We start from the raw sequence: 23,048 nt of genomic DNA, 5'->3' as shown, positions 1-23,048 counted from the left end.
TACAAGGCCATCATCACCCTGATTCCAAAACCAGACAAACACAACACAAAAAAAGAAAACTACAGGCCAATATCACTGATGAACATAGATGTAAAAATCCTCAACAAAATTTTAGCAAACAAAATTCAGGAACACATCAAAAAGCTCATACACAATGATCAAGTTGGCTTTATTTCAGGGATGCAAGGATTCTTCAGTGTACGAAAATCAATCAGTGTGATACACCATATGAACAAATTGAAAGATAAAAACCATATGATCTCAATAGATGCACAAAAAACCTTTGACAAAATTCAGCACCTATTTATGATTAAAACTCTTCAAAAAATGGGCATTGAAGGAACCTGCCTCAACATAGTAAAGGCCATATATATGATAGTGAAAGTGAAACTGAAAGTCACTCAGTCGTGTCCGACTCTTTGTGACCCCATGGACTGTACAGTCCATGGAATTCTCCAGGCCAGAATATTGGAGTGAGTAGCCTTTCCCTTCTCCAGGGGCTCTAGATCCCAACCCAGGGATCAAACCCAGGTCTCCCGCATTGCAGGCAGATTCTTTACCAGCTGAGCCACATGTGAAGCCCATATATATGATAAACCTACAGCAAACATTATTCTCAATGGTGAAAAACTGAAAGTATTCCCCCTAAGATCAGAAACAAGACAAGGGTGTCCACTTTCACCACTGTTATTCGACATAGTTGTGGAACTCCTAGCTAAAGCAATCAGAGAAGAAAAAGAAAAGGAATCCAGATCAGAAAAGAAGAAGTAAAGCTCTCACTCTTTGCAGATGGCATGATACTCAATATCGTGCATTATTCAGTCCAGTCGCTCAGTCGTGTCCAACTCTTTGTGACCCCATGAATTGCAGCACGCCAGGCCTCCCTGTCCATCACCAGCTCCCGGAGTTCACTCAAACTCACGTCCATCGAGTCGGTAATGCCATCCAGCCATCTCATCCTCTGTTGTCCCCTTCTCCTCCTGCCCCCAATCCCTCCCAGCATCAGTCTTTTCCAGTGAGTCAACTCTTCGCATGAGGTGGCCAAAGTACTGGAGTTTCAGCTTTAGCATCATTCCTTCCAAAGAACACGCAGGGCTGATCTCCTTTAGAATGGACTGGTTGGATCTCCTTGCAGTCCAAGGGACTCTCAAGAGTCTTCTCCAACACCAGAGTTCAAAAGCATCATTTCTTCAGCACTCAGCTTTCTTCACAGTCCAACTCTCACATCCATACATGACCACTGGAAAAACCATAGCCTTGACTTGACGGACCTTTGTTGGCAAAGTAATGTCTCTGCTTTTGAATATGCTATCTAGGTTGGTCATAACTTTCCTTCCAAGGAGGAAGCATCTTTTAATTTCATGGCTGCAGTCACCATCTGCAGTGATTTTGGAGCCCCCAAAAATAAAGTCTGACACAGTTTCCACTGTTTCCCCATCTATTTCCCATGAAGTGATGGGACCAGAAGCCATGATTTTAGTTTTCTGAATGTTGAGCTTTAAGCCAACTTTTTCACTCTCCTCTTTCACTTTCATCAGGAAGCTTTTTAGTTCCTCTTCACTTTCTGCCATAAGGGTGGTGTCATCTTCATATCTGAGGTTATTGATATTTCTCCTGGCAATCTTGATTCCAGCTTGTGCTTCTTCCAGCCCAGTGTTTCTCATGATGTACTCTGCATATAAGTTAAATAAGCAGGGTGACAATATACAGCCTTGACGTACTCCTTTTCCTATTTGGAACCAGTCTGTCGTTCCATGTCCAGTTCTGTTGCTTCCTGACCTGTATATAGCATTATTAGAGAAATGCAAATCAAAACTACAGTCACATCACACCAGTCAGAATGGCCCTCATCAAAAAGTCTACAAAGAATAAATGTTGGAGAGGGTGTGGAGAAAAGGGAACCCTCTTGCACTGTTGGTGGGAATGTAAATTGATACAGCCACTATGGAAGACAGTATGGAGATTGCTTAAAAACCTAGGAATAAAACCACCATGTGACCCAGCAATCCCAATCCTAGGCATATACCCTGAGGAAACCAAAATTGAAAGAGACTCATGTATCCCATTGTTCACTGCAGCATTATTTACAGTAGCTAGAACATGGAAGCAACCTAGATGTCCATTGACAGATGAATGGATAAAGAAGAAAGAAGTAGTGGTATATATACACAATGGAATGTTATTCAGCCATAAAAAGGAACATATTTGACTTAGTTCTAATGAGGCAGATGAACCTAGAACCTATTATACATAGTGAAGTGAGTCAGAAAGAGAAACATAAATACCCTAACATATATATATGGAATCTAGAAAAATGGTACTGAAGAATTTACAGGGCAACAATGGAGAAACAGACATAGAGAATAGACTTATGGATATGGGGAGAGGGAAGGAGTGGGTGAGATGTATGGAAAGAGTAACATGGAAACTTATGTTTAAAAAAATTAAAAGCTTGTATGATGATTTTAGCAGATACAGGAAAAACATTTGACAAAATTCAGCTTTCATTCCAGATTAAGACTCTCAAGTGAAAATAAGACAAAAGGCCTCTTATTGAAAATCAGCTAATGTTGTGCTTAATATTTTAAAACTGAATGATTTCCTAAACAATATCAGGAGCAAGACAGGTAGTCCATTCATACTCAGTAACATAATGTAATCTGGCCAGTACAATCAGGGAAGAAAAAGAAAAGGAGGCAGTAGTGGAAAAAGAAGTACAACTGTCTATTCACAAAAAGATAATTATGTAGAATTTTTTTTAAATGGCTAGAACTTTTAAGTGCATGTAGGTTGCAAGATAAAAGTCAGCATACAAAAATCAGTTTTATTTGCAACAACATGAACAATATTTTTTTGCTGACCTATCTAGCAAAGATGTGAAAGAGCTCACTGAACATTATAGACCATTGCAGAGGGCAATTTAATACCTAAATAAATGGAGAGAGATAGCTTCATGTCTTGACATATATACTTTTATATATGGTCATTATCCAAGTGCTCAATATCATTAAGATTTTTCTCAGTAAAAAAGTCTGTAGATTCAGAACAACTCCAATCCAAGTCCGAACAGGCTTTCTTAGAGTAATTGACTAGCTGATTCCTAACTTCATATAGAAGTTCAGAGGAGCTAGAATAACAGCTTTGAAAAATAGAAGCTAACTTGTAGGGTAACAACTGCCTGATTTCAAGAGTTACTATAAAGTTATGGTAAGGAAGACAGTGCGGTGTTAGCCTCAAGGACACATAGAGGAGTTGAGCAAAATACAGAACCCAAAATAAATCTATTCATATATATTATTGTATCAGAATGCATCAAACTATATAGTTTGAGTGTATTCAGTTGACTCTTCATGTCTACCTCACTAAAACTCTTTGAGATTGATGTGAAAGTTTCTAAATGGTTGCCTTCTATGTATTTATTTTATCACCTACTTGTTACATACATCATATTGACTGGCATTGATATACAACTCTCAACTTTTGAGTAACACTGCTTTAGAGACACTTCCAAGTAGTCACCAGATGTATAGAGGAATGTCTATATTATTCATAATAACAGAAAAACTAGATAGTCAACCAGACTATCCATCAAATAGGGGAATCATATATCTATGTGCAACAGTGTGGACGAATTTAGGAAACAGAGTGAAAAAACAAGTCAAAGAAACATTGGTAAATTTCAGAATGTACAGAGATTTTTTAAAGAAAGAATTTTGATTAAACCTCTTTCATTAAACACTCTGCCTTTGGAGAATTTTACAGTGAAAGGAAGGGATTTATATAGGTGAAAAGCACGTAATATTTTCAGAGATGCTGCTCTTCCTGAATGGCCTGTATAACATATAATATATTATCAGGGTATAATTTCCTTGAATGTGACCATATCCATATTTTATTTTTAGAAGATAGAATGCTGACGTATTTGGAGTAATGGGTCATGATATTTGAATTTAAAATAGTTAATGTTTAAGAAGGCTTTATATAGAGAAAGATAAAGCATGGATGTAAAACTTCAACAATTTGTGAATCTAGATCAAAATTTTAGAGGTGCTCATTCTACTGCTTAGACAAACTTGCTATTTTCTGTAGCTTATGTGGACATTTTTTCTGTTTATATTTTCTGTCTCTACCAGGGTATATTTTGATAAGTTATATTTTCCCAAGAAATTATTTATTCTTCTCTTCCAAATGTATTTGTAGCAAGTTGTGCAAAAATAGCCTTTTGAGATAATACACCTTGTTTCAATGATTGCTTCTCCCTTATCATTTCTTATTTTGTGTAGTTGTGATTTCTCCCACTTGTTGATTAGTCAGTGATTTTCCTTTTTTGTGAATTTTTTCAAAGAACCAGCCTTTTTACTTAATTTTTTTCAATTTTTGGCTTTCTGTTTCTTTAACTTTTGAGCTAAGAAAACTGCAAAAATAAAAGACGACCTATTTCACATACTCAAAGAGACCACTAGAAACCTGGGAAAATGTACCTAGAATAGTCTTAAGACATACCTTAATAAAATTTTGTTGTTCAGTCGCTCAGTTGTGTTCCACAATTTTCAACCCCATGGACTGCAGCACACCAGGCTTCCCTGTCCTTCACCATCTCATCCTTTGTTGTCCCCTTCTCCTCCTGTCTTCCATCTTTCCCAGCATTAAGGTCTTTTCTCATGAGTCGGCTCTTCACATTCTTTGGCCAGAGTATCAGAGCTTCAGCTTTAGCATCAGTCGCTCCGATGAATATTCAGAGTTGATTTCCTTTAGAATTGACAGGTTTGATCTCCTTGCAGTCCAAGGGACTCTCAAAAGTCTTCTCCAAAACCATAGTTCAGAAGCATCAATTCTTTGGTGCCCAGCCTTCTTTATGGTCCCAACTGTCACATCCGTGTATGACGACTGAAAAAACCATAGCTTTGACTATACAGACCTTTGTTGGCAAAGTAACATCTCTGCTTTTTAATACACTCTTAAGTTTGTTGTAGTTTTTCTTCTAAGGATCAAGCATCTTTTAATTTCATGGCTGCAGGCATAATCTGCAGTGATTTTTGGATCCCAAGAAAAGAAAGTCGGTCACTGTTTCCATTGTTTCCCCATCTATTTGCCATGAAGTAATGGGACTGGATGCCATGATCTTAGTTTCTTGAATGTTGAGGTTTAAGCCAGCTTTTTCACTCTCTTTCACCTTCATCAAGAAGCTCTTTAGTTTTTCTTCGCTTTCTGCCATTAAGGTGGTATATATCTGAGCTTATTGATACTTCTCTCAGCAGTCTTGTTTCCAGCTTATACTTCATCCAGCCTGGCATTTTGCATGATGTACTCTGCATATAAATTAAATAAGCAGGGTGACAACATACAGTCCTGATGTACTCCTTTCCCGATTTGGAACCAGTCCGTTGTTCCATGTCTGATTCTTGACCTGCATACAGATTTCTCAGGAAGCAGGTGAGATGGTCTGGTATTCCCTAAGAATTTTCCACGGTTGGTTGTGATCCACACAGTCAAAGGCTTTAGCATAGTCAATGAAGCAGAAGTAGATGTTTTTCTGGAATTCTCTTGCTTTTTTTATCATCCAGCGAATGTTGGCAATTTGATCTCTGGTTCCTCTGCCTCTTCTAAATCCACCATCAGGAAGTCTTCAACATCTGGAAGTCTTCATTATTTACATGGCTATCTGTGAGTTTATTCTTATTTCCTGCTTTTTTCTCTCCTGTTTCCTGCAGTTATTAAATTGCATTATTTCTGCTTCATTAGACTATATAACATTTATATATTATTATTCTGTTCTTGTTTTCATCTTTATTTTGGTCTTAGATCTACAGTTAAATGTATTTACTGTTCTGTTTTTCTCCCAGTGTTTCCTGAAAGATCTTGGTTGCTCTAAGTTTCTGCATTTCTAGAAGGTTTTGTGATTACACTGTTACCTAACTTTGTGACTATCTAAACCTTTTTACATAGCCTTGCTACTTAAAGGAATATAAATAAATGATAAAGCCCACTTTCTTTTCTAAAATATGATGCTCCACCGAGCTTTGCTTTGTTTATTGGTGACGAAGTCTATGGCCAAACCTCCATGTTAGTTTTTGTTGAGACATAAGTCTTTATGTCCAGAGGATTTTTCTTCCTTTTAGTTTTATTAACGTATGTCTTAGAGAGGACTTTTCCAACTCAGTCATTCCAGGTTCATGGTGGTCCTTTTGAATATGTGGATTAGGTCTTTTTTTCTTTGTATGGTTTTCTTAGATTGTGCTGTGTGTATGCTTAGTCACTCAGTTGTGTCCAACTCTTTGCGACCCCATGGACTGCAGCTTTCCAGGTTCCTCTGTCCATGGGGATTCTCCAGGCAAGAGTACTGGAGTGGGCTTCCATGCCCTCCTCTAGGTTATCTTCCTAACTGAGGGATCGAACCCAGGTCCTCCCACATTGCAGACAGATTCTTTACTGACTGAGCCACTAGGGAAACCTTTTCTTAGATTATAGTTTTTAATTTTAGATTCATCCCATTATTTTCTATTCTTTAAAGACTACAATCATACATACAATCTTGTTTTAATTTAATTTATTATATTTTTGCTCCTACTACTTTTCTGGGTGGTGAAATTACAAGTTTTTTTTTTTTCATTTGCTTTTCTGTATTTTTTAATCTATTTTTACATTAAAATACAGTTGATTTACAGTGTTGTTTTGTGATTATACAGCAAAGTGATTCAGTTATGTATATAAACATTTTTTAATACTCTTTTCCATTATGGTTTTTCACAGAATATTGAATATAGTTCCCTGTGCTGTATAGTAGGACCTTGTTGTTACCCACTCTATATATAATAATTTGCACCTGCTAACCACAAACTTCCACTTCATCCGTGCCCACTCTCCCTCACTCTTGGCAACCAGAAGTCTGTTCTCTATGTCTGTGAGTCTGTTTCTCTTTTGTAGTTAAGTTCATTTGCATTATATATTAGATTCCACATATAGGTGACATTGTGTGGTATTTGTCTTGCTGTGTCTGACTTACTTTACTTAGTGTGATAATCTCTAGGTGCATCCATGTTGCTGCAAATTGCACTATTTCATTCTTTTTTATGGTTGAGTAGTATCCCATCAATGGCAACCCACTCCAGTGTTCCTGCCTGGAGAATCCCAGGGACGGGGGAGCCTGGTGGGCTGCTGTCTATGGGGTTACACAGAGTTGGACATGACTGAAGTGACTTAGCGTTAGCATCATCAGTATCCCATCGTACATCTGTACCACATCTTTCTTCTATCCATTCATCAATTGATGCACATTAGGTTGTTTCCATGTCTTAGCACAGTGCATTTATCTTTTTGAATTACGGTTTTGTCTGGATATATTCCCAGCAGTGGGATTGCTGAATCATATGGCAGCTCTATTTTTAGCTTTTTGAGAAACCTTCTTAACTGTTTTCTGTAGTGTCTGCACCAATTTATATTCCCACCAGCATTTAGACTATCTTTTTAAATCCAGAGTCTACGCATTCTTTCTTTCTTTTTGTTTTTTTTTAGTCTTTGGTTATTATTTTTGCTGCTTTAATGCCTTTTTTGTTGCCATTTATGAAATTTTCACTCAAGTCTGTTTTCTCTTTGGTCTATTAGTATGCTTGGGCTGCTCTAACAAAATACCATAGACTGGGTGGCTTACAGAGCAGAAATGCATTTTCTCACAGTACTGGAGGCTAGTTGTTCAAGATGAAGGTGCCAGCAGCATTCGTTTCTGGTGAGGTCTCTTTCCTCAGCTTGTGGACAGCACTTTTCACTGTCCTCACATGGCCTTTTCTCTGCAGCACATGAAGAGCAAGTGAACTCTAGTGTCCTTGCCTCATTCTAATAAGGATAACATTTCCACTGGATTTGTGCTCCACCCTTATGAACTCATTTAACCTTAACTACTTCCTATAAAGTTCTATCTCCAAGTACAGCCATGTTGGGGATTAAGACTTCAACATATGAATTTGGGAGGGGGGAAGTAATTCAGTCTTTATCAGATTCTTTGCAATTTTACTCCTGAAGTCATTTGGTCTTTTTTACCATTTTTACCAACTCTTGCTCCTTAGTTGCTCATTATTCCAGGTCCGTTCATTTGGGTTTCCTAGTAGTCTGACCTTTATCAGAACTGAGATATCATTCAATATTTTCCCACTGACAATGGAACTTTTGCTTTCTAGGAGTAATTTTATTTGTGGTTCAGTTGAGTTGCTTGGTCATGTCCGACTCTTTGCAACCCCAGGGACTGCAAAACGCCAGGCTTCCCTGTCCATCACCAAGCTTGCTTCCTCAAACTCATATGATCGAATCAGTGATGCCATCCAACCGTCTCATCCTCTCTTGTCCCCTTCTCATCCAGCCTTCAATCTTTCCCAGCATCTGGGTCTTTTCCAGTGAGTCAGTGCTTCACATCAGGTGGCCAAAGCATTGGAGTTTCAGCTTCAGCATCAGTCCTTCCAGCGAATATTCAGGACTGATTTCCTTTAGGACTAATTGGTTTGCTCTCCTTGCAGTCCAAGGGATTCTCAAGAGTCTTCTCCAACACCACAGTTCAAAATCATCAGATCTTTGGCGCTCAGGTTTCTTTATGATCCAACTCTCACATCCATACATGACTGCTGGAAAAACCATAGCTTTTGACTAGATGGACCTTTGTTGGCAGAGTAATATCTCTGTTTTTGAATATGCTGTCTAGGTTTGTCATAGCTTTTCTTCCAAGAAGTGAGTGTCTTTTGATTTCATGGCTGCATTCACCATCTGCAGTGATTTTGGAGCCCAAGAAAAGAAAGGCTGTCACTGTTTCCATTGTTTCCCCATCTGTTTGCCATGAGGTGATGGGACTGGATGCCATGATCTTAGTTTTCTGAATGTTGAGTTTTAAGCTAACATTTTCCCTCTCCTCTTTCACTTTTATCAAGAGGCTCTTTAGTTCTTCCTTGCTTTCTGCCATAAGTGTAGTAACATCTGCATATTTGAGATTATTGATATTTCTCCTGGAAATCTTGATTCCAGCTTGTGCTTCTTCCAGTCCAGCGTTTCTCATGATGTACTCTGCCTATAAGTTAAATAAGTAGGGTGGGTGACAATATACAGCCTTGACGTATTCCTTTCCCGACTTGGAATGAGTCTGTTGTTCCATGTCCAGTTCTAACTGTTGCTTCTTGACCTGCATACATATTTCTCAGGAGGCAGGTAAGGTGGTCTGGTATTCCCATCTCTTTTAAGAATTTTGAACAGTTTATTGTGATCCACACAGGCAAATCTGTTGGTGTGGTCAGTAAAGTAGATGTTTTTCTGGAACTCTCTTGCTTTTTCGATGATGCAACAGATGTTGGCAATTTAATCTCTGGCTCCTCTGCCTTTTTCTAAATCCAGCTTCAACATCTGTAAGTTCACAGTTCCCATACTGTTGAAGCCTCACTTGGAGAATTTTGAGCATTATTTTGCTAGCATGTGACATGAGTGCATTGTGCGGTAGTTTGAAAATTCTTTGGCACTGCCTTTCTTTGGGTTTGGAATGAAAACTGATCTCTTCCAGTCCTGTGGCCATTCCTGAGTTTTCCAAATTTGCTGGCATGTTGAGTGCAGCACTTTCACAACACCATGTTTTAGGATTTGATATAGCTCATCTGGAATTCCATCACCTGCGCTATCTTTGTTCGTAGTGATGCTTCCTAAGGCCCACTTGACTTTGCACTCCAGGATATCAGGCTCTCAGTGAGTGATCACACCATCATCCTTTTTTGTATATAGTTCTTCTTTGTGTCCTTGCCACCTCTTATTAATATATTCTTCTTCTGTTAGGCCCATACCATTTCTGTCCTTATTGTGCTCATCTTTGCATGAAATGTTCCCTTGGTATCTCTGATTTTCTTGAAGAGATCTCTAGTCTTTCCCATTCTATTGTTTTCCTCTGTTTCTTTGCATTGATCACTGAGGAAGGCTTTCTTGTCTCTCTCTGCTCTTCTTTGGAATTCTGCATTCAAATGTGTATACCTTTCTTTTTCTCCTTTGCCTTTCAATTCTCTTATCAGCTATTTGTAAGGCCTCTTCAGACAGCCATTTTGCTTTTTTGCATTTCTTTTTCTTGGGGATGGTCTTAATCCCTGCCTCCTGTACAATGTCATGAACCTCCGTCCATAGTTCTTCAGGCACTCTTATCAGATCTAACCCTTTGAATCTATTTGTCACTTCTACTGTATAATCATAAGGGATTTGATTTAGGTCATACCTGAATGGTCACAGTAAACTGTGGAAAATTCTGAAACAAATGGGAATACCAGACCATCTGCCCTGCCTCTTGAGAAACCTATATGCAGGTCAGGAAGCAACAGTTAGAACTGGACATGGAACAACAGACTGGTTCCAAATAGGAAAAGGAGTACGTCAAGGTTGTATATTGTCACCCTGCTTCTTTAACTTATATGCAGAGTACATCATGAGAAACGCTGGGCTGGAAGAAGCACAAGCTGGAATCAAGATTGCCGAGAGAAATATCAGTAACCTCAGATATGCAGATGACTCCACCCTTATGGCAGAAAGTGAAGAAGAACTAAAAAGCCTCTTGATGAAAGTGAAAGAGGAGAATGAAAAAGTTGGCTTAAAGCTCAACATTCGGAAAACGAGGATCATGGCATCTGGTCCTGTCACTTCATGGGAAATAGATGGGGAAACAGTGGAAACAGTGTCAGACTTTATTTTTTTGGACTCCAAAATCACTGCAGATGGTGATTATAGCCATGAAATTAAAAAACGCTTACTCTTTGGAAGGAAACTTATGACCAACCTAGACAGCATATTGAAAAGCAGAGACATTACTTTGCCAAGAAACGTCCATCTAGTCAAGGCTATGGTTTTTCCAATGGTCATGTATGGATGTGAGAGTTGGACTGTGAAGAAAACTGAGTGCTGAAGAATTAATGCTTTTGAACAGTGGTGTTGGAGAAGACTCTTGAGAGTCCCTTGGACTACAAGGAGATCCAACCAGTCCATTCTAAAGGAGATCAGTCCTGGGTGTTGGAAGGAATGATGCTAAAGCTGAAACTCCAGTACTTTGGCCACCTCATGCGAAGAGTTGACTCATTGGAAAAGACTCTGATGCTGGGAGGGATTAGGGGCAGGAGGAGAAGGGGACAACAGAGGATGAGATGGCTGGATGGCATCACCAACTCGATGGACGTAAGTTTGAGTGAACTCTGGGAATTGGTAATGGACCGGGAGCCCTGGCATGCTGCAATTCATGGGGTTGCAAAGAGTCAGACACGACTGAGTGACTGAACTGAATGGTCTAGTGGTTTTCCCTACTGTCTTCAATTTAAGTCTTAATTTGGCAATAAGGCATTCATGATGTGATCCACAGGCACCTTCCAATCTTGCTTTTGCTGACTATATAGAGCTTCTCCCCCTTTGACTGCAAAGAATATAATCAGTCTTATTTGGTATTGACCATCTGGTGATGTCCATGTGTAGTCCTCTCTTATGTTGTTGGAAGAGGGTGTTTGCTGTGACCAGTGCATTCCCTTGGTAAAATTCTGTTAGTTTTTGCCCTGCTTCATTTTGTGCTCCAAGGCCAAATTTGCCTGTTACTCCAGGAATCTCTTGACTTCTTACTTTTGCATTCCAGTCCCCTATAATGAACAGGACATCTTTTTGGGGGTGTTATTTCTAGAACGTCTTGTAGGTCTTCATAGAACTGTTCAACTTCAGCTTCTTCAGCATTACTGATTGGGGTATAGACTTGGATTACTGTGATATTTGTGTTTAATCATCTCTAAGTTCTCTGTCTCATCTTTTACTTGTATTTATAACACAAGTAATATGTGATATGCAGAGAATCAGTCTTTAAGTGACTTTCTGCATACCTCTGAAACTCTAATCTCAGATTCTTTTGTATTTGAATATTCATTTACTTACTTAATGGTGATTTGAAGTTAATAGTAGTCTGTAGTTGTGCCGAAGTAATGTGTTGTTGGTAATTTTATTTTCTCTCCTTATATTTAACCATAAGTGTTTTGGAGAATTCATGGAGAGGTTCGGATTTTAAGAGTTGCTCTTACTCCTCGGACATACTAAGGAATGTCTCAAAACCAAATGTATGTTTTCTAAGAACAGTTTACTCTTCCTTTTCCACTATTTTGGGCTGTTTCTTTGTTGTTTTTGTTTTTTCACCTGAAACTCTAGAAATAGAAAAATCGACATACTTACAGTTACCTTCATCCCTGGAGACTAAATAACAAATCAAAATCAGCTACCAGCAAAGTAGGGCATTTGTAGATAGGTCTCATTCCATAAGAAATGTGTTGATTTTCATATGGTGAGATAAATTTTTCTTGTTTCTAGAAGTCTGGAAAACTGATCACATGAAAGAAAGGAGCCAAGAAAACCAGCCTAAACATGTATGGGAAGTTGTATTGATCAATAACAAAAGGCTGACTAAAGAACGAGGTAATGTACTAGGAAAGTCACTTGAGTTGGACACAGATTCTTTTCCTTACAGAAAAATACTCTGTCAGTGTGACTCATGTGGAATGTGCTTCAACTATATTTCAGAATTGGTTATCGATAAGAAAAACTCTTTGGGGAAAAAAACTGATGAATTTAATGCCTGTGGAAAATTGCTACTCAGTATTAAACATGAGAAAACTCATACTAGAGAAAAAAATGAATATTTTAAAAGTGGAAAAATTGTCAGTCATAATGAGGATTCTGTTCAGCTTGAGAAGATTCAAACTTTAGAGCAAAATTTTGAATATAACATACATCGAGAATCCTTCAATGAAAAGGTAGTACTCAGTACATACAAGACAGAGATCACTGAAGAGAATGACTGTGCCTATGATGAATATGGGAGAAGATTCTGTGATAGCTCATCCTTATTGTTCCATCAGACAACTCCCTCAAAGGAAAATCACTATGAATTTGGTGATTGTGGGAAATCCTTATGTGTGAAGTCCTCTCTTTTAAAACATCATGGGGCACATTTGAAACACTGTGAATATGGTGAAAGTGGGAATAATTTCAGGAGGAAGTTCTACCTCTCACAGCTTCAGAAAACTCGTAAAGGAGAAAAGCACTTTGAATGTAATGAATGTGGGAAAGTTTTTTGGGAGAAGTCACACCTCACTCGACATCAGAGGATTCACACAGGAGAGAAAAACTTTCAGTGTAATGAGTGTGGAAAAACTTTCTGGGAGAAATCAAACCTCACTAAACATCAGAGGTCACACACAGGGGAGAAACCGTATGAATGCAGTGAATGTAGGAAAGCATTCAGCCACAAGTCAGCCCTCACATTACACCAGAGAACACATACGGGGGAGAAACCCTATCAGTGTAACGCATGTGGGAAAACTTTTTATCAGAAGTCAGACCTCACTAAACATCAGAGAACACATACAGGACTAAAACCCTATGAATGTTATGAATGTGGGAAATCTTTCTGTATGAATTCACACCTTACAGTACATCAGAGAACTCATACAGGCGAGAAACCCTTTGAATGTCCTGAGTGTGGGAAGTCTTTCTGTCAGAAGTCACATCTCACACAACATCAGAGAACTCACATAGGAGATAAACCCTATGAATGTAATGCATGTGGGAAAACTTTCTACCACAAGTCAGTACTTACCAGGCATCAGATCATTCATACAGGTTTGAAACCTTATGAATGTTACGAATGTGGGAAAACCTTCTGCTTGAAGTCTGACCTCACAGTACATCAGAGAACTCACACAGGAGAGAAACCGTTTGCATGCCCTGAGTGTGGGAAATTTTTCAGCCATAAGTCAACCCTATCTCAACACTTTAGAATCCATACAGGGGAGAAACCATATGAATGTCATGAATGTGGAAAAATCTTCTATAATAAATCTTACCTAACAAAACATAATAGAACACATACAGGGGAGAAGCCCTATGAGTGCAATGAATGTGGGAAAACCTTCTGCCAGAAATCACAGCTCACTCAGCACCAGAGAATTCACATAGGGGAGAAACCCTATGAATGCAGTGAGTGTGGAAAGGCTTTCTGCCATAAGTCAGCTCTGATTGTGCATCAGAGAACACACATAGAAGAAAAGCCCTATAAATGTAATGAATGTGGAAAATCTTTTTGTGTGAAGTCAGGACTTACTCTGCATCAGAGGAAGCACACAGGAGAAAAGCCCTATGAATGTAATGAATGTGGGAAATCCTTTAGCCACAAATCATCACTCACGGTACATCACAGGGCTCACACAGGAGAGAAGTCTTGTCAATGTAATGAATGTGGGAAAATTTTTTACCGTAAATCAGACCTCGCTAAACATCATAGATCACACACAGGGGAGAAGCCCTATGAATGTAACACATGTCAGAAAACCTTTTCTCAGAAGTCAAACCTTATTGTACATCAGCGAACACACATAGGAGAAAAACCTTATGACTGAAGTGAATGTTAGAAATGTTGAGCCACAATTCAGCACCTACTCCATTTCAGAGAATTCACACTATGGAGAAAGCTCTGTTGATATCCTGAATGTTTTAATAACCTTCATCCACACAACTGGCCATATTTTACTCCAAAGTAATGACATAGGACCAATTTCTAGACTGCAGCAAGTATAGGGCAGTCTTGTTAAGAGATAATATTCCACTGAATGTCATGTACTGGCATAAAACCTCACAGATTTTGATTTTGTGAAGTTCTAACAAAAATACTAGGTTATATCAGAATTTATATAGGGGAGAAATCTGTCCATTTGAGACTTATGAATTGACAATTTTCTTTAGAGGTAATATAACTTCAAAAGCTAGAATTTGTGTTTTGGTTTTGATGCTATGGTTATTTTTAGGAAACACTGTAATTTATAGATACATATTGTGCAATGCAAAGCTTTACAAACTAAAAAGAATAGTAAAAATAGGCTCAAAAGAAGTTGCAGTAATAGTGCATAGAATTCTGATGTGCCCTTTACAAAGCTGCTTCTAATAATAATTACATAACATACTCTAATTACATAAAGATATTAATAGCCCTAACAGGAAATTGATGGTACCCTACTACTAAGTCAGATATAGACTTTATTCAGATTTCACTAGTGTTTACATGTAATCTTTATGTTTGTCTGTGCATTTCTATGAAATTTTTTGGTTTATATATTTGAGTAACCTTCAACACATGTTATAAAATCAAAAAGGAATCTAGAGTTTGTATTATATGAAGATTACAAAGGAATCAGGATCTCACCACAGGAAGTTAATAAATATTATTAATTATTAATAATCATAGCCTTTGTGCTGTCGTAATCCTGGCAACCATTTAAATATGAATCTTTTTAAAAGCAGAGATAAATTGAATAATTAGGGCAGAAGCATCAAACACCAGTGAAGCATCCCTTAAGTTCACAGGACTTAGGTATGTACATTACATAAACTATATGTTTCTTACACAAAATGGAACTTAACATAATTGTGAATAGAAAATACATACTCCTGGTTTAGCAGTTGTTACAACATTAGGCACATTTCCTTTGTGTGTAAGGCCTGGAGCAACAGTTTAAAAGGAGGCCCACAAAGCTCATGTCTAACCTTTTAAAACTTATAAATCAAAATAACTAAACATTCAATAAAATGTATTCTCTGCATGGGGATATCTAGGCCCTGGTCCTGTTGCCCCTTCTCTTTCACCCATAGCTTATTGAAGACCATGATGTGCCTTGAGTATACATATGTAAATACTCTAGCCTTCAGCCTAAATTTATCCAGACCCTGAGTAAGCAACTGCTTTCCAAGACAGGATCCAGGAAGGAAGTTTCAGATTAGACAACACTCAGGGCTATAAATTAGACTGTAAATTCAAGGGTCTGATGTACCCTGAGATCTGGGCCCTTAATGACTGTTGACTCTCTGAGGAGGAAGACTGAGGCTGGAGCATGGCCAGAATGGAACTAGAGCAGTGCTTTTATTAATAGGGTAGAGGTGATATACTAAATTATATGATCAGATTATGTAAACAATTACATTAAGCTAGTAACGTAAGATTATATGATCTAGTGATCTTAGATTATATACAGAGTCCAAGCTTCTGTGGTAGGAAACTAGAAAAAGAAGAGCAAATTAAGTCCAAATTATACAAAAACAAAATAATGAGAACTTAGGCAGATATCAGAATAATTGAAAACAGGACACCAATGGAGAAAAATCAATAAAACCAAAAGCTGGTTATTAGAGCAGGTCAATAAAATTGATAAATCTCTACTCAGGTTAGCTAGAAAAAGAGAAGATACAAACTGCTAACATCTGGAATGAAACAGAGCCATAACTGTGATCCCTTTGGCATCGAAAGGGTTATAAAGGAATGTTATGGACAACTCTGTACCCACGGATTTTATAACCTAAATGAAATGGGCCAATTCCTTGAAAGAAACAATCTGCCAAAACTCAGAGAAGGATAAATCTAAATAGGCATATGTCTCAAGAAATTGAATCAATTTTTAATCTTTCAAAGCAGAAAGTATTAGGCCCAGATGTTTTTACTGATGAATTCTACCAAATTAAGGAAGAAATAGCATCAGTTCTCTACAGTATCTTACAGAATGTAAAAGCAGAGCTTTTACTTATTCTTTGAAGCCAGCATTACCCTAGTTGTAAAGCCACTGAAAGACATTACAAGAAAGCCAAGGTACAGACCAGGATCTCATTAATAAATATATAGAAATCCTCAACAATATGCTTGCAAATTAAATCCAACAGTGTATAAAAAGAATTACATGACATGATCAAGTGGGATTTATCCAGGTATGCAAGGCTAGTCCAACATTTAATAATTAATGTAGCCCATCATATCAACAGGCTTAAGAAGAAATATATGATCATATCTGTAGATGCAGAAAAAATTTCAAAAAATCTTAACATCCATTCATGGTAATTAAAAAAAACCAGTAAGTGAGGAATACAGGAACTTTTTACCAAGGTTCCTCAACTTGGTAGAAAATATCTATAAAAATCCTATAGCTGACATCATACTTAATGATGAGAAACTTGATGCTTTTCCAGAAAGATAAAGAGCAAGGCAAGGAGGTGCCTGTAACCATACCTTTTTTGCAACCTTCAAGAAGTCCTAGCTAATGCTGCAAGATAAGTAAGGGAAATAAAAGGTACAACAGATTTGGAAGGAAGAGATAAAACTGTTGATGTTCACAGATAACATGATTGTCTAGAAAATTCCAGAGAATCAGCAACAAAAAATTCTCCTGACACTAGCAGTTACAGAAAGGTTACCGAGTATGATGCTCAGGCAGGTGATGAAAGGAGCTATCAAGTAACAGAGATACAGAAGAACCTTAGATGCATATGGCTAAACGAAACAAGTCAATCTGAAAAGGTTTTATACTGTATAATTCCAACCGTAATGGAGTCTGATAAAGGCAAAACTGTGGACACACTAAAAAAAATAAGTGGCTTCCAAGTGTTCAGGGTGAAGGACAGAGGGATGAATAGGTGGATTACAGACAATTTGTAGGATAGTGAGACCATCCTGTAGGATATTACAACAGTGGATACATGTCATTCATTTGTCAAAACATACAAAGTGTAAAACACATCTACAGAGTGTAAAACACACCTACAAAGTGTAAAACACAACAGGTCAACCCTAATGTAAACCATGGACTTCAGTTGTAAAAATGTATCAGTATTGGTTCATCAATTATAACAAATGTACCACATTAATGCTCGGTATTAATAAGGGAAAAGTGTGGAGGGAGGTAGAGGTAAAGGGGTACATAGGAACTCTGTGCTTTCTGCTCATTTTTTCTGTAGCCCTAAAACTGCTCGAAAAAATGGAGTGTATTAAATAAACAACCCTGCCACATATTACTTTCTTATATATTTACAGAATTTGAAACTCACATGATTCAGTACCAGTTTTTCCATGGTGGGGGTAGAGTAGGGTAGGGATTGCATTCTTAGAAATCATATATTGTCAACCACTAAGGCATATTTTCAAGTACAGCTTTCTGCTTTTTATTATCTTCTTTTGAAATTACCTTAAGTTACTTACCTCTCAGTATAACATCTTGTTTCTTTTTTAATTTTTTATTTTTTTTATTTTATTTTAACTTTATTTTACATCTTGTTTCTGCACTGAACATATGTTTCTGCCCTGCAGCTATAATAATCACTAATGAACATTTGGGTTTTTATAGTCTTCAGAATACTTTAAATTATAGCAACTGTGGCTTGAAATTAAGGCCCAGTGTAATAGAGTCTCTTCACATCTGAAACTAAGAAGACCTTTGATAGCCTAACTGCAGGTTTCCCTCCCTAGGTTTCCCTCCCTATTCTTCTCCCCCAGGTCACTGTAGTCAGACAGTCCTTGTTTATCTGGTGGACCAGTTCTTGGTTTCCCCTCAGTGGCAAGTTTCACTTTCCTACCAGCCCACAAAATTATTCTGAAAAACCATTCCCATCTTCTCACAGAAACTTTGCTGCACCCTCTGCATACTACAGAGCCATTTCCCACAACCCCTGGTTTTTCCTTTGTTCCCAAGCATGATAACCTGTGTGACCCTTGGATGGTGGTGTCATGTCTTCTCACCTGGCCTGTGAATAGACATTACTAGTAAGCTTATGTAGATCTCATCTGTCCAGTGTAAGGTGTCACATGTTCAGCTATTGCATTACCCCAGGGCATGAACCCTGCCACCAACAGAGTGACTAGGAAGCAGTTAGTACAGCTGGGCATGAACAAGATTGTCCATCTAAGACAGGTCACCTGGTCACTTAGCTAATTGCTCTTGTCTAACAGGTTCCGTGACGTGGCAGAGGCTGCTTGGGATGGAACCACCAACTGCTGGCAGGCTTGCACTTCGGCCTGCTCTGCTCTGTGTTCTTTTTTGGATGTTGCTATCTCTTCCCACTCTGAGGCTCTTGTCCCTAAGAGAATGATTCATTGGCTGTGCCCCCTGCGTGACTTGCCATGGGGTTCATTGTGTTTGGCAGGTGGTATCTGAGCTACCTGTGAGGCCGGCTGCTGGACCGTGGTACTTGCCCTTGTAACTACCCAGAATGTCCACATCAGGGGTGATGTACATGGCTAGAAGTCCAGAATAACTGAGGAAATTTGTATGAGAGAAATAAGAGAGAAAGAAACCTGCATGGCAGAAAAAAGACAGCCATAGCAGAGAGGATGGTAAGTCAGCCAACCTCTCTGGGTTATGGGCCCAGCATGCTTTTGCTGCACCACCTGTTGTGTCTTTTTTTTTTTTTTAAGGTTCTGTACTCATGGTTAGAGTACAAAACTCCAATCCTATGGTGCAGCAAAGAGGTTAATTCAAATGCAGCTTAAGCCTGGGATCGTTGCACCAGGTGAAGCAACCATTGCCATGGAGCAGGCCCCCCTAACCCTTTCCTGAAGAAAGAAATTTATAAATTTGATCAGAGTAAAGAGAACCCTCCTGAAGTAACAGCAAGTAACCACAGAAAGAAAAGAAATGGAAAGAATGAAGGGAGGGAGGGAGGCAGAGACTTAGATACGAGGAGAGTAAATAACAAGATAACTGAAAGATAGGTCCATAGTTTGTTTTTGAAATTGAGATGTGGTGTCTGTACAATATTATATAAATTATATCCGCAGTTTGACTCAATTAGAAATCCAGAATGTACTAAAATCATTTGTACAACAAAAGATACAAGGGTGCTGTGATTGGCTTTTGTACCTTCCAAATTAATATTAACTTTAATGCTGATGTGTACCATTGGTAAATTTTCATAGCCTTAATACAGGGCTCAAGTTACACTTATACCTGGGCACCTCCTTAAATTTAATCATGTTACCCCCTAAAATCTTAGAGGTGTTATTGAATATAAAATACAGTGCTATACTGAAATTCCCTCCAAAATTCATGCTGAAATCTTAACTGCCAGTATGATGGTATTTGGTGGCGGGGCTTTTGGGAGTGATTCAGTTAGGAGAACAGAGTCCTCATGAATGGGGTTAGTGCTCTTAAAATAGAGTCCAGAAAATTCCCTTGCTTCTTCCACCATGTGGGGACTTAGAAAAAGACAGCCTTCTGTGAACAGGAAGCAGTTCTCACCAAACAAGGAATCTTCTGATGCTATGATCTTGGACTTCCCAGCCTCTTGAACTGTGTGAGAAATAAACTTTTATTGTTTATAAGCCACCTGGTCCATTGTATTTTATTATAGCAACCCAGAGAGACTGAGTCATTTAGGAACAAATAGAATGTTTCAACTTAACCAACAGAACTATTGTCTTAAGTTTCACATGGTCATAACACCCACTGACTTAATTTTAGCATAATCCCATAGAAAGCATGGATGCTCTGATCCAAAGAATAATTAAATTTTTGTCACTTACAAATTGGATTGACAAAGGAGACTGTGGTATACAATATACCTCAGTTGAAACCATTGTAAATACATACTGAAAACAAGTGATCATCGCCACTACTACTCTGTTTGATGATCCAGTATAGCTTGTTCTTAGCCTGGAAATAATGATGGTGCTTCACAGTGGATTATTAAAACCTTAATGCTATGGCCTATCTGCTAAGAACCGAGTACCCAATGTTACTGAAATTACTGTTTCCATTCAAATAGCAAGTAGTAAATATTTTGTTATTCCAGTTTGGCTAATATGTTCTGTTCAGTGCTCTTTTTAACACCCGTTCAGCCACAGTTTACCTTCACCTCCAAGGGATGCAAGGTACCTTTACCAGGCTACCCATGGGATACCTGAACAACTGTGCCATTGCACAGTCTTTGCAGGCAATGTCTTAACTGCATCCCGTTTCCTCCAGGAGCAGGGTATGACATGACATTGATGACATCCTAATCTGAGGAAATTCATTTCACAGATTCATTGAGGGCATATAAATACTCCCCAAAAAAAGCATAAGTTATTTCACCACACAGAGATCTGCCTCGTCAGTTGAGTTCCTGAAAATCACTTGTAAAACAAGGGCTGTTTCATCTCTGTTGCTGTCAAGAAGCAACTACAGACTGCTTTTTGTTTTGTGTTCTTAATACACACAATGTAAATCCATCTTTTAGTCCTTTTTGGGCTCTGCAGGCAACATATCCTCCACTTAAAATTTTTAATTTCACTGATGGTGTTACTTTCAAATGCCCAACTTGTATAGGGCCTCCACAAACAGCCTTAAGAAGTGATCTGAATTGAAATCAGTAGGCATTCCCATTAGTGCTCTCAAAGACACTCTCACTGTGGAGGCTTTAGCAGCCTCTTGTCCCTCCTGGAGTCCAAGAGTACAAGGAATACCATGCTATATATCTGTTGATGTTGGTTTTGACAGATGCATTTTAGGCAGGAAAGGCAACTGCATGTACAGGGTAAATATCTTTGACGGAAAGTACAAGATACAGTCCATTTTGTGATGAGAATGGTCTAATGCAGTCAACCTGTAACATGGCTAAACTGATCCATCCAGGGAATGGTGCCAAGTTAATTGTTGGTCTCTGCTGTTGGCAGATTAATCTCTTAACAGTGACTTTAGCCAGATCGGTCTTGTTGAGTGAAAGTCCACTTTGCTGAGCCCATGCATAATTTCCTTCACTGCTGCTGTAGCCACTGTGTTCATGAGCCTATTTGGCAATGACAAGTGGCTGGGTGATGGAGCTGACTGATAGGAGATTAGCATCACAGAATGTGTCCTTCACTTAATGTTTCAGTCCTCTGATGCAGTGACCCTTTCGTGAGCATTCACATGGTACACAAAGACCTTCACTCTCCTCATCTGGAAAGGTCTAGATGGGCGCACCTCCCCCTGAACTCCCTTTCACAGGTTTTCCAAAGTACCCCTCCTTAGTCCTTGATCATTTAGCCAAACCATAGGGCTTCCCTGGTGGCTCAGAGGTTAAAGTGTCTGCCTGCAGTGGGGAGGCCTGGGTTCGATCCTTGGGTCGGGAAGATCCCCTGGAGAAGGAAATGGCAACCCACTCCAGTATTCTTGCCTGCAGAATCCTATGGATGGAGGAGCCTGGTGGGCTAACATTCCATGGAGTCGCAAAGAGTCGGACACGACTGAGTGACTTCACTTTGACTTTAGGCACTGTGCATAAATAAGTGTTAACTCATAACTTGCCATTCCTCCTTCCAGGCAAAATAACTCAGGTTATTTCACCACCAACTTTTAAGACCATCTCAGAGTGGGGCTGTGGTACTCTGTACCATGCAGAATGATTTGATCCAAGCCTGAGGTTGTTTTCTTTCACTGGTCAGCTCGTCAGAGGGAATTCCTCATGAAGCCATAGCAGTGGATTAAGGGGGTGAGGGGTTGCCTGATAGATATATTGAAAGTATTTATAGGCATTGAAGATTCATCTCCACTGAAATCTGTTATTTCCCCATCCCAGGGGTTCTTTACTAATCAGTGCCCTAATTTTAATTTTAACGAGACCATGTAAGGTGGGAAATTCAATGTACATAGTAATTAAGCCACCCAACAGATTTGTAACAGGATTTCTTTTCATAAATCTCAGCCCTGCAGCTTTAGGGGATGAGGGGCTTTCAGAAATATCATTGAAGCCTTAGGGTCTTTGTGGATCTTGAGCTGGGAATTTAAATTCCTGAGCGTCTCATGTTGTTTCTCAACGTCCAACACATTTAGAATAAACAACCAGTTTCATACTCCTTTTGTTCACTAAAATACCTAGGAGAGAAAATCTTTCATTCCCAACAACTTGCTTTCTGTAGGCACATGATAATAGATACCTAGAGGTAATCATTTGAGTAACTGTATTGCCACTGCACATCATGGACTATCAGTGCCTCTTTACACCTGAAACAGGATCTTTAATGGTTTTAAATCTGACTCTAATCAGATTGGTGGTGGTTTAGTCGCTAAGTCATGTTTGACTGTTGCGACCCCATGGACTGTAGCCTACCAGGCTCCTCTGTCCATGAGATTCTCCAGGCAGGAATACCAGAGTGGGTTGCCATTTCCTTTTCCAGGGGATCTTCCCAACCCAGGAATCAAACCCTGGTGAAGCAACACCCGATTTGCAATTTGTGATTCAGGAGGATTTAATTAGAGACA

At 38.8% G+C, this 23,048-nt stretch overlaps 1 protein-coding gene across 1 annotated transcript in view; it reads left to right on the top strand.

The window, feature by feature from the left end:
* The window catches only part of LOC102182379 (zinc finger protein 33B), a 43,195-nt gene extending 23,046 nt beyond the window's left edge, over positions 1-20,149 (top strand). Inside the window, 2 exon segments of the mRNA XM_013975577.2 lie at positions 12,331-14,402; positions 14,404-20,149. Of these exon segments, the coding sequence (XP_013831031.2) occupies positions 12,331-14,402; positions 14,404-14,595 (2,264 nt within the window). The 3' untranslated portion in view covers positions 14,596-20,149.

Source organism: Capra hircus, chromosome 28 (genome assembly GCF_001704415.2).
Source record: "Capra hircus breed San Clemente chromosome 28, ASM170441v1, whole genome shotgun sequence".
Classification (NCBI taxonomy): domain Eukaryota; kingdom Metazoa; phylum Chordata; class Mammalia; order Artiodactyla; family Bovidae; genus Capra; species Capra hircus.
The sequence above is the reverse complement of the archived record's forward strand: the minus strand, read 5'-3'. Positions and strand labels throughout refer to the sequence as shown.